The sequence below is a fragment of the Limanda limanda genome, chromosome 9 (assembly GCF_963576545.1).
Source record: "Limanda limanda chromosome 9, fLimLim1.1, whole genome shotgun sequence".
NCBI lineage: Eukaryota > Metazoa > Chordata > Actinopteri > Pleuronectiformes > Pleuronectidae > Limanda > Limanda limanda.
Window position 1 is genome coordinate 10296934 of NC_083644.1, and position 12452 is coordinate 10309385.

Genomic DNA, 12452 nt, shown 5'->3' on the forward strand with positions numbered 1-12452 from the left:
CACCAGCTGAGTGTTGTGCTGCCCTCTGGTGGCGGAAGCTGCTCTGACACGGGACTTTCTACCAGGAGAGACGAGCAAAGCCACATTTTACATTCACGCAAGGAACCAGGTTTTTCCAGAGGGATAAATAGGTATGAATAGGATTTATTTATATTTTTACATGCAGTTGCACACTTATCAGGATCCTAATTTCAACAAATTCTTTAGGGATGCAGCCTTTTCAATGGTTTGTCCCTTCCTTTGTTGGAAATCAGTGGTTTTAGTTCTGGTATTACCTCTGCCAAAGAGCTTCTGTATTTTAGCAACATTACACATAATCTACTGGAAGACACTTGGTGGAAGGATGACGTATGGGTCAGTTAAGGACCCATTAAATTGGTGCGGAACCAGGTAAGATTATTTTTCTCCAATATTTCCATTAATTTCTCAGAGAATTATTCATGGAGCTAGATGAAAAACATCAGGCATGTTTAGGGGGCTGGTATCTTTGAGTGACAAAGTGAATTAAAAGTGGCTTCATGGGGGAACTGTCGATCCTTGGAGGAGGTATTTTGCTCTACTGGGTAGTTTGACTTGCATCCTATTATCTTACATACATGAGTTCACCTCTGGAGTAATGAGATTTCTAAAGACATTGTTCTCATTCAGATGCGCACATTATAGAAACCACACTATAAACCAGCATACATGTGTATACATCAGGACCATCACTCTGTTTCTCTGAAAAGCCTGATTCTCCCTCGTCCATTTATCCAGGTAAGAGTTTCTTCTCCTTTCTAAAAGCTAAGAAGTCTTTACCTTAGTGCATGTCAAATTGTTGAACAAATCTCAGCTTGGTGTTAAATTCATCTTCATGGACCGTTTCTTCAAAGAAAGACAAAAACAGATATGCAACTCTCTCGAGTGTCGTCTTCTTCAAAGGGTATTAAAGTGAGCAGTTTCATCATATACAACCAAAAGGATATAAAAATGTTCGTACAGTACATAGCATGTTTGTTCATTGTAAACAATTCTGTCACGCTGCAAAAATGACTGAACCATTCGGGGATCTGCCTGTGCTGTTCACTGACACGACAACAGGAGGGGAGTTTTCTTAAGGTGGAAGAGGGGGGCTTAAGTACCACATTAACAAAACTGATGCTATAAAAACCGGAGATAAAGTCAGTACAAAATCCAGCAACAGACACTGACAGATAAGACAATCAACCTCAAAACTCATTGTCTGTCTTGAGGGACAAATTGAAGCACAACCCGGCTTAAGTGGATGTGCAATACTAATCCAAACAAGGTGTTTTGTTAAAAAGAGCCCAATCCCTCAGAGCAGACTTCCCCAAAGTCCCGGTGGCACAAGTTATCATCGTGCGTTCTCAAGACCTTCAACGCAACCTTGTTATCAAAATAAACATCAATATTTGAACAATACAAACACACAAAACAGTTGTTCAATGAAGCCCTGGGTTTGGATTCGGTGTAAATGCATCCCTCTTCAACATTCGGTTACAAAAGTCGTGTCAAACTACATTAGTGCATTTTTCCCCGCCTGATGTAAACATCACTACACAGTAAATGAAGTAAGAAAAGGTTGTTTCAGGCAGGGGGTCTCTCACATGCTTGTGAGGGGGGAGAAGAAGACAAAACGCTAAAGGATGCAACACTTTTCAAAATGTGAAGTCACTATAACACAAGTAAAAAAAAAAAAAAACAGAAAGATATTCCTGTGATTCCCTCCAGGCTCAGCAGACGATGTAAACCTCGATTTGGCTGCTCAGGGTTTTTCCTGCAACGTGCATGCTTTCAGACACAGAGTTGGGCCGCATCAGTGTGCACACATGTTACAAGGTGAGCAGGAAGAAGTGTGGAGGCTGACATCTTCATTCTCCGTGAGACGTCAACAAGACTGGGATATTTGCAGATGAGATACTTGGGAAACACAATAAACTGTTAAAAAAAAAAAAAAGATATGGCTTAGAGGACGCTGCACAAATATGGCAGACAAAACAGATTGTACTTTAAAGTCACACCTGGGTAATTTGCGTTACCCTGCTCTGACTGGTTTCCACGTTTTACACAAAAAGGAGCTGCCACCATGAGTTCACACTGTGAGGATCGTGATCAAGAAGTCACAGGAAGTACTTTACTTTCCCAGAGAAACCCCGGCCACAAAAAGTTTTCCTGGTCGTCTTCTGTCAGACAAACTTAACTCGATATTATGGACGACTGTTCGGTCTGACAAGTGCAAAATGGAAGAATTCCAGTTGTGCGATCGTGAATAATTTTTACTGCGGCTTCATTAAAGCCCAGTAGCTTTTGTGTGAATGCTTGCTCTGAAGGATGTAGTGCTATGGAAGGCTGATCTGTACTCTCAGACGGAGTTTATCAGGAAATGACGAGTTTCTCACAGTGTGAACTAAAAGTCATTGTTACGTTTATGAAGACTATGATCATACTGTAGCAGGTTTACACTCCTGGAAGCTGCAGGGTTCAGATTAAAAACAGAGACTGAACGGGGGAAAAAGGAACCAACACTTCTCGTACCTTTTGGTCCTGCAACAGTTATGCTCAGCATTATCAAACTACTCTGTGCCATAACTATTGTTTTAAAAAATAGACATTTATAGCAAAAAATCCAGTCAAAAGACATAAAGCCACATTTTATGGATACAAAAACGTTGAGCCTTGGCAACTCAACCAATGAGAAGTTCCCTCATTCCCTGTTACTAATTCATCAAATGTAATAAATACGACCAGAACGTCCTTGATATTTACAAAAAAAAAAAAAAAAAAAAAACAATTCAAGTAAAATCTTTTCCCACTGTCCTTCCATTTGTAAAAGAGTTCAGATTCCAGTTCGTCTGGCTCAGACAAAAAACCACCAGGGATTCTTCATTCAGCGGTGACGCGTGTTGACAGACGAGAAACGAGCAGCTGCAATGAGAGATAAGTGTTGATCCGTCACTTTCTCTGATGGCCTTTTAGTTGAGTTTCCTCTCTGCACTGTGGCTTCTCTGCTGACGCCCCGATGTGAGAACCACAGGAAGTGGGTTCTGCGTCTTGAGTGCAGCTTGACTCGGTCAGAGGGCGTCCCACCTGCTGCTGCGGAGATGAAGTGACGGTGATCTCCAGCTCTTGCTTCTCTGTGGTTTCCTCGCTGTCTGAACACGCCTCCCACTCGTCCTGCTCCTCGCTCTCCGTGGAGCCCTGCACGGCGATCTGGGGCACCAGCGTAAACCTCCTCACCGCCGGAACTTCCAGCTCCACCTCCTCACTTGTTTGGGGTCGAGTGAGCACCCAAGCCGTCCTGTGCTGCTGCGGCTGCGTAAATTGTGTTTGGGTTGCTGGTGCTGTGGTGGTCACACTGACCGCGGTGCTGGTTTTCTCCTCCGGCTCGTCAAAGCTCACCTCCTGTACTGCCTCCTGCTTCTTAAAGGAGTCTCTGCGCTCTGATAGGTTGAGCTTTCTCATCACTACCAGCTGCTCGGATCGTTCAGAGTCCCTCACCCGCTGGCTCCCCATGTAGCCCCCCAGCCTGCTGTGCTCGGCCCCGAGGTAGGAGCCTCCACAGGTGCCCTCTGCCTCGGAGTCACAGAGCAGATCGGCCTCCCCGTAAAACGGTACTTCCAGCGTGTGCCTGCGTGGCGCGTACGACTTCTTGTCCGTGTGATACACTCCCGACAGTTTCTCAGCTGACTGCACCCTCTTCAGCAGCGGTGACCGGGGGGGCTCGGCGCTGCGGGGACGAACAATGTGCCGAACGATGGTGGGCGGTGACAGGGTTTTGCCGTGATAGGAGTGGAGGCTTTTAGCGAAGCCTGGCAGCGGGGATGGAGAGCGCTGTGGTGAAAGGGGCTGGGTGGAGGATGATGAGTTGCAGGCCAGGGGTGAGGGCGGGATGTTGCTGGTGGACTTGCGGCGGCCCACCTTGGTGTAGCGCTGCGTGCTGAGCTTGGAGCCCAGGCCGTGGAGCGAGCTGGGCCGGATGTGTGCGGCAGGAGAACTGGGAGAGCTGGAGCATGGAGATGTGCTCTGAGGAGAGTTCGTTTCTGGAAAGAAGTGAAAACAGTTTCAAAATACTTCCACAACAAGCCGCAAAATATTCTCTCCTGATCCTTCGACCTATCTACGTCGAAGAGCCCTGAACTTTCCGCATCAGCAATCCTTAACTCACCAAAGGCCTGATGGTCGGGTGCAGGGCTACGGCACGGAGTGGAAGGGCCGGGGGAGAGGCTGTGTGTCGGGGAGCCTGGAAGACTTTCGCTGGAGGAAACGGAGTGATGGAGACCAGAAGAGAAACTGCGGCTGCTGTGAATCACCGTGCTCTGCTTGGACAGCTTCTTCAAGATGCTTCGTCGCCTTGGAGAGAAGGAAGAGGACGAGTCAGAGATCTGATCCTGTGTAGTTCAGTGAGTTCAGGAGTTATTCTGTGTGTTCTAATGACCCAGTGGAGTATTTAAGACAATGTGAATCCAATTCATTTTCACAGCGTGTTCTGTAGCTGGTCACAGACGCTATTCCTTTGAGTTATAAATTGAGACTTCATGGCAATTTCAAGCCTAGTGGCAGACAGAATAAATCATAGTGAATCAAAGTACAGTTGTTACAAGTTGTTTTTTGATTTGACTTAGCAGTGTGTGACACTAGAGGGAGACAGATGACTGAATTTAGAGTTTTTCTGCTGCTCTGTTGAGTAAACAACAGATGAGTAACACTGCAGCGAGTGAGAGGAAACCGACGCTCAGACTCTCACCTGTCGTAATTATCTCTCCTCTTGCTCTTCTTGCTGCGACGAGCCATCTTGCCTTTGTGTTTGGTCTTTCGAGCTGGACCGACTTTGATTGACGTGTTCTCAAGCGCTATGGTCTGAAGCGCCACCTTGCTGCCGCTCTGCTCATCGCAAAGGAGTGGAAAAAAACATTAATTTGTGCTAGGGACAAATGACGCAACTTAAACTAAACTTTTAAACTGTTGTACCTTCAGTAGCAGTTCTATCATTTCAGGGTGGACCAGGCCTTGGACAGTCTCTCCGTTCACATGTGTGATGAGGTCTCCAGTGCGGAGTCCTGCCTGGTGCGCTGGGCTGGCCTCCTCCACACTCTTTAAAAACAGAAACACAGAGTGGATGGAGTTTTCTCAGAGTATTACATAACCACCTTTTAATACTGTTCTCCTCTGGCTTATCTCCATCGGAATAAAAGTAGACTTGCCACAGATACAACATGTAAAACACACAATTACGAGCTACGCCGTGTGTTTGTGAGTCAAATCAGTTTTAAAACTTGTGGAGACACCCACCGACACCATGTGATGCACTGTGTAGAAGTCACTGTCGCCCATGTACACGCGGATGGCCTGCAGGGTGAAGCCAAACTTCTTCCCCGAGGTGTGGATGATGATGGGCGGCCTCAGGCTGGCAGGGCCGAGGGAAAAGTCCCGGCTGGGTGATGAGTCACGAGATGAGGGGTTGGAGGACAGTGAGCGAGGGGAGATGGGACTTGGCTGGAGGCCCCCGGGTGAGTCATCTACAACAAAAACACCACGGTTTTTGTTAACTTGCTGACCAAATAAATTTGACATGTAAAAAAACAGTAAGAGCAGCTTGTATTCATCTTAATGTAAATAAATATAGTTTACAAATATTAACCAGCTTTTGTCCATGATATTCTATTTGAAAGCAATCTAGGTTTTGACTTCAGATAACTGTTGAGTCAATTCTGATGGACTTGTTGATGAAAGCCTTCCGAACCTGTAGTGATGATGAGAGACAGGGCTGAGACGGAGGCCGACTTTGGGACCTTCCCTCCACAGGGAAGCCTCTGTCTATCTGGTGTATCCAGCTGGTTACCGAAGCGCCGAGGGCCGACAGGGTCCTTGGGGGATGAGTGTTTGGCCCCGGTGCTGTTACTGCGAATCCTGATCCTCCGAAGGTTGGAGACGACAACCTCGGCTGCAGGTAACACAGATTCAAGGGCAAACAACATGTGAAAATGCTCTGGTCACAACTCTAATAGAATCACTAATAAATGTGAACAGACATGCAGAAAAAGGATCATTCTGGATTTACCTTCGTCATCAGTGGACAGGGCAAAGCGAGGCATCGTCTCCAGGCTGTGGGTGCTGCTCATCACCAGAGGGCTGGGGCTCCTCTCAGACTGGGAGGAGCTGGAGGAGGCTCGAGGGCGAAGGCTACAAACACACCAGTTGGACAAGTGAATCAAAGTGATCACACCAACACTCTTGTTTTTAATGACTTTCTGTTTTCACACACAATCAAGAGAATGATCGATGGACTTGTGAACAATTAAATTCCTATATTTTTCTTAAGGTGTACAACAAGAACACAGAAAACGTGGAATCAAGGCGGGTTATGACAGTTAGGAAGTACTGTGTTTTACTTGTGCCCACCTTGCCATACGCTCAGCATGTCTGCGCTCCACACTGCCATCTGCTGGGCTCGGGGAGAGACTGAATCCTCCCATGTCCCTGCGGTCCTCCTTATCCTCACTGTGGCTGCGGTCGGAGGAGAAACTTAGGTTGGAAGGTGTCGCCAGATGTTCTGTGCTGCTGTAAACCTGTGATGAAAAACAAGGGAGCTGTTTTGAAGAATAGGGCCCGAGTACTGAAGACCTTGCAGATGATTTGTATGGCATTGTCAGGATATTGGAAGTCTACTTTGTTAGCACTAAATTAACATTGGTAATTTCTTACCTTTCAAATATGCCTCCAGTAAACATTGTAAATATACATAGAAATAACCCTGCAAGTTTCTTTAGTACCTGTTTCTCTAAACCTCCACGTCCCTTATCTTCTACCAGTCCTTACCTTGCTGAAGCGATGCGACCAGGAAGAAAACTGTCTGATTTCCAAGGAAGACTCTTCGTCGTTGGTTTCCTCATCCTCATCAGACGCCAAGTGATGGTAGCGTTCTGATCGAGCTGAAGACAGGTATAGAGAATTAAGCTCGAAATCTTTTACACATAGAGTCTTAAGTGGCTTTATTTATAATTCATTGTGTGTTTATGTTGTCAATCAGCCACCGCAAAATGCTGCACCCTGGCGCTGCATTTGTTTTATTTACACAATAAAACACTCATTAAGCCTGTAGTCAGGTTGTAGTATTAATTGGAAGACATTATATATCATCTCAACTTTAACCTACTGTCGAAGTAACTGGTGTCGTCCTCTGCTTCCAGCTGAGGGATAAATTCAGCTTTCTGCCGCAGGAGACCATTCCAGTCCAGGCCCAGGAAGAAGGCGTGATGCTTGACTTCTGTCGTTCCACCTGCAAACACAGTTTTCCCCGTCAGTTGAACACTGGATCATGATCGGTGATAAACATTGTATAAAATGCCCTCTAATACATCATGTGTTTCTTTTTCCTGTTCCTATCATTTCTAAATTGTGCTTTTCTCGAAGTACTTTATAAAGTTTAATATAGGTCTAAATGTGTTGAGGAGGGAGTCACTATTTTATCTTCCCACCAGCTACATAAATCTTGCATTGGATTTAGATTTTTGGATAAAACGCCCTCAGCCGTACCGGTTCCCAGTCGATCTAAGGGACTCTGCCTCAGCAGGCGGGTGATCAGGTCCTGGGCCTCAGACGGTAAAGCATCTTCTCCATCAGGCCAAATAATGTCATCTGCAAATCACACAAATATAAGTACGTCAGAGGAGCAAAAACTAAGGAGCAGTAAATAACAATGAAACAGCTTCTGTTTCACTAACAGTCTAATTATACTGTTTGCAGCATGTTTGGAAATCTAAATAGAATCTAGCTGGCAATGATACATTTCTTTTAATTTATATGACTTTATTTTAAACATTTTAAGTAATAAATACAACAAATAAATTATGCTAGCCAGCACTGCAATATCAAGCACATTATGTGATAATGGGAACATTTTATATTAGAAAAACATAAATCTCAGCTTCTGTTTTCTACGTTTGACATCACATGGGTAGTTACCCTGGTACATTTCTTCTCAAGGCCTGTCAATTCATCACTCACCACTGACAACCTGACCGAAAAGCTCCTCGGGCGTGTCTCCAAAGAATGGGACACAGCCGACCAGGAATTCATAGAGGATGACCCCCATAGCCCACCAGTCCACAGGCTTTCCGTAGCCCTGTCTGAGGATCACCTCCGGGGCGATGTACTCTGGAGTGCCACAAACCTGCGGAAAGAAATAAAATCAACACAGGTGAGAGAAAGAAACAACTGCTTCCATCATCAAAGCTGTCACAACTCCAATGGTCCTGCAATGTATGAAGAGGTTTTGTATTTTTTCTGAAACTGTCCCACCTGTTTGTCTTCAAACTCTCTTGTGTCCTTCTCCATGTGACCCTCGTACAGGTTGGTGGTCATGTTCATGAGGCCAATTTTAGACAAGCCGAAGTCTGTTAGCTTGATGTGGCCCATGGATGTAATTAATAAGCTGGTGCGTGTAAAAAGAAAAAAATTAAGTAGATCATAAACATAGGCAGTGATGAAGAAGGGGAACATACACGTTGAAGACGCAGACGAAGATTTTAACTTGAAAAACAATGAGATTCAAGAGCTTTTGGTGATTAGGTCTAATTCATGAAAAACATGACTTTTGCAACAGAATTCACGCCTCATGTCCTGCCTCCTGCATGCACTACCCATTTAACAGACATTTTCCTGTTCCAATGAACACATCTGACCTCCAAACTGCTGTGTTCTTCACATGTGAAATACAAACACATACAAATTTACAAAATCTTCCGGATATTTTCGGGGAGTTAATGTCTGACAACGGCATGATTGTCTAATCACCGATCAGATGTCTATTTAATCATTTAATAACGTTAAGTTGAATGAAATCAAAGAGCTGATTCAGAGCCAATCAAGACTCGGTACATCTTAAAATCTCAAAGAGGAGTGAGGTGACATTCTGTGATCTTACTTGTCAGGTTTGAGATCCCGATGCACGATGCCGTAGTTGTGAAGGTACTCCAGAGCCAGGACTGTTTCAGCAAAGTACATCCTTGTCATTTCTACAGGTAGTGGACCCATGTTCTTCAGTAAGTTGGCACAATCTCCACCTTTAAGAAGAAAAGCAGAAAACCTTAAGACCACAGGGGCTACACTCGTTTATATTCTCAGAAACAAAGCACACAGAGTAAAGCACTTTTTTTTAGAATTAACTAAATGCTTTGAATGGAAAACTCAACAGCCTCTCTTGACGTTACCTTCTACATACTCCATGACCATGCAGAGATGGCGTCGTGTCTCAAAGGAGCAGAACATGGAGACGACAAAGGGGTTTTCAGCAAAGGTCAGGATGTCCCTCTCCACGAAAGCCTGTTGGATCTGGTTCCTAAGGACCAGGTTCTGACGATTTATCTTCTTCATAGCAAATCGTTGGCGGGTCTCCTTGTGGCGGACCAGAAACACAGCCCTATCAAAATACAACATTACACCCAATATTATTAAAGGATAAAACCACATTCAAATTCACTAGATGTGGATTTGGTTCTGCATCACATAACACACACTCATAAATATCATTCCCCCAAACATGCCTGATTTGTTTAATCAAGACCAATGAATTATTCTCAGAGAAATCCATGAAAATGTTGGAAAACGCCCTCTCACAGTGTTAAAGACAGTGGAAAAAAACAATCCTGGAAAACCCTTGAGTCATTTTTGCGTTATCCTTTTCCCAGGTGACAACATAACCTCCTTGGGTGAGGTAATACATCTTTGGGAATCTTCTTACCCATAAGCTCCGTTACTGATGAGTTTGATCGTCTCAAAATCTCTTTCGAGAGGTTTCCTTCGTGTGGGTGTCAGAGTCTGTGGAGCCTTATTCTGACGAGAGGACGCACAAACATGATGCTTAGAAGACAGTTCACAAGTAGACACAGTAGAAACAATCACTCAGATTATTACTTTAAAATCAGAAATCAAAAGTAAAAATTCCGGGCCGGTTCAGCAGTTTGCTGCATTAAGTGTAATGCATTTACTCCAGATGTGTCAGTCAGAAGTGTCTCAGAAAGACAAGCTACACATTTGAGCACAGTGGTGTATGTGCACTTTGTTTTTAGAAAAAATTACCTCAGCATGACCATCTGCTTCCACTGACACTGAAGGACTGGCCTCGTACTGTTCCAGCTGCACCATGTCTACAAATAAGAGAGAAAAACAGTTTAATATTTCAAGCTGCATTCCCAGTTAAGGACGCGTTTCCTGAGTCTCAACTGTTACATCTTTAATAATTATTTTATAGAACATAAACCAAGTCCAATATGCAGTGAACTGAATGTAGATCAAGTGCAAATTATAAAAGGTTTTAGAGGAGGTTGTATACACAGTTCTGTTACAGAAAACACAAAACTACTTGGCTTTGTTTCAACTGTTGAATCACTTTTCTTTCGTGCTGATTCAAGCTGTCACGTACCAGCAATTTCACAATTATCTCAAGCAAACGATCTATGATTTTCTCATTGCCATGGCAATACTAACAAACTGCTATTCAAGTGTTTAATTACAAGCTCTGAGTGTGTTGAATGCCTTTTGAGCTTTACAGCTTTCACAGTGGTGACAGCAGCAACTCATGAAGATTTTTTCTTTTCTGTTTATAAATGATTAAAGTGAGTGATATAGCAACTGCGCCAGAACAATCATGTTTGTGTTCTGTAATTTCCCCACTCGCTTTTACACTGTAACACCGAGTCAGTTTTTCTCTGTATAAAAAATAACTAAGTATTACAATTAGCAGCTTGGTTAAAAAAAGAAACATAGGCAAATAAATGAATTGATGATCATTATACAAAATAGGCTATTCATGAGGAATACAGTGCAGAGGTTTTTCTGAATGTAATGGGCTGTATCCTTGTCCTGTGGTGATGCTGGTTGTAGCTTTCTTTCTGAAACTGTAAAAGGGACCTGCAGTCATTGAGCCGCAGCGAGTAAAGACCTGCTGCAGGACTCGGATACAGAACCCTGAAGCTGCACCACCGCTGCTCCACAAAGAACTGTGCACCTGTTTATTCAAAGATTTGGATATGTGAATCACATATAAAGCTTTACTTCATGAGTCCTTTACCTTCTAAAGGGTCCCTGGTCAGACCGAGCTGGCTGATGATGTACCGCGGGATGTCCGTCTTGATTCCCTGGCCGACCTTAGCGTGGCCCTCTGCTGCCTCGAGTAAGTGGTAAAACTCTTCTGGATCAAACTCCTGTCAACAGCATCCAAGACCCATTAATTTGAAGCCAATATCCCAATGGACTGAAACTTAAAGCAGGTAACAGAAAAGGCAAGTGTATCATCTGTATCAGTGGTAGAAGTCAAAGGCAGATGTAATCTTAAACACGTTCAGCGTGTCAGCGCTTCCACTCTAGTCACTTTTGATTTTCAATAAGCATTTATCCAATTAGCTGGAAGACATATAATTATCTTAATTGTTGAAATCAGAGTTGATGATCTAAAGTTTATGTCAAAACATAAACGGCAGACAGATCAAATATATTCAAGGCCTTTCTGATCATGTGGATTTCTTGGTCTTAATTTACGGAGGTGTCTGCAGGTTAGCCTTATTCAACCACAGCAATACAATAACAAATCTTAACAATGTGTTTTCACTGTAGGAAATAAAAATACTTCACTGACAACAGTTTTGATTGGAAACTTATCTACTGACAGGGAAGCATAGTGAAAGTTTAATAATATTTTCCTCCCTCATCAGATTCATGTTCTGGTGATGAACATGAATGTATTTCCCATGAGATATTGAAGGTCAGAATCTCAACTTAACAACTGACCTCAATCAAAGTAATCTAATTTTAAATCAGAACGTGATTTTCTCTTGCCAGGCTTACCAAACACTCGAGGAGGCGAGCGGGCCGGGAGATTATGATGAGGATCTTCCTCACCAGGTGGATGATGACGGTTACCTCCTCGCTTTCAGAGCGCTCGTAAGCCTGGAAAACAGCAAGGGAGCGTAAAACAACAAGCCAGGTTTGACTGTTTGCAGTAGGGAAATACTCTCAACCAAAAAAGATCATCACAAAGCAACCTGAGAGGCTAAACTTTAAAACGTTAACATTAGAAAAGAACAAGCAAATAAGAATAGATGGTAAATATTGGAAACAATTTAAAAGATACTGCAGCTGTGTAAAAGTTTGAATGTCCTTCAGGTATTTTAAAATTTGTTGTTGCATGGGAGTATATTCAAGCAAAATTCTTAAAATGAAATTTTTTCATTTTCTTAACTTACGTTTATTGTTGTCTTTTCAATTTTTGGTTTCTTTTGTATGCAGTAGTCTCTACAACCAAATGGTGAAATTATTTTAAATATCTAATGTTGTGTCAAGCACCTGTAAAGCACTTTGAATTACATTTGATTTGAGTGAGAGGTGCTAAAGAAAGTAAAAAGATAGTATAAATATTCCAGTAGCAGCACTGCTTAGTACTAAAATTGGAAATGCAA

At 43.3% G+C, this 12452-nt stretch overlaps 1 protein-coding gene across 1 annotated transcript in view; it reads right to left on the minus strand.

Annotated features, from left to right (window-relative positions):
* Window positions 1-2630: 2630 nt before the first annotated feature.
* mast3b (microtubule associated serine/threonine kinase 3b) overlaps window positions 2631-12452 on the minus strand; it is a 32564-nt gene continuing 22742 nt past the window's right edge. The window contains exons 10-28 of the mRNA XM_061078016.1: window positions 11842-11943; window positions 11069-11201; window positions 10078-10145; window positions 9740-9831; window positions 9210-9418; window positions 8924-9062; window positions 8299-8431; window positions 8005-8170; window positions 7534-7635; window positions 7154-7276; window positions 6817-6929; window positions 6400-6566; window positions 6059-6180; window positions 5741-5941; window positions 5290-5516; window positions 4969-5091; window positions 4745-4881; window positions 4166-4350; window positions 2631-4040 (exon numbers count right to left, since the gene is read on the minus strand). Of these exons, the coding sequence (XP_060933999.1) occupies window positions 2953-4040; window positions 4166-4350; window positions 4745-4881; window positions 4969-5091; window positions 5290-5516; window positions 5741-5941; window positions 6059-6180; window positions 6400-6566; window positions 6817-6929; window positions 7154-7276; window positions 7534-7635; window positions 8005-8170; window positions 8299-8431; window positions 8924-9062; window positions 9210-9418; window positions 9740-9831; window positions 10078-10145; window positions 11069-11201; window positions 11842-11943 (3630 nt within the window). The 3' untranslated portion in view covers window positions 2631-2952. The remainder of the gene's footprint in view (window positions 4041-4165; window positions 4351-4744; window positions 4882-4968; window positions 5092-5289; window positions 5517-5740; window positions 5942-6058; window positions 6181-6399; window positions 6567-6816; window positions 6930-7153; window positions 7277-7533; window positions 7636-8004; window positions 8171-8298; window positions 8432-8923; window positions 9063-9209; window positions 9419-9739; window positions 9832-10077; window positions 10146-11068; window positions 11202-11841; window positions 11944-12452) is intronic.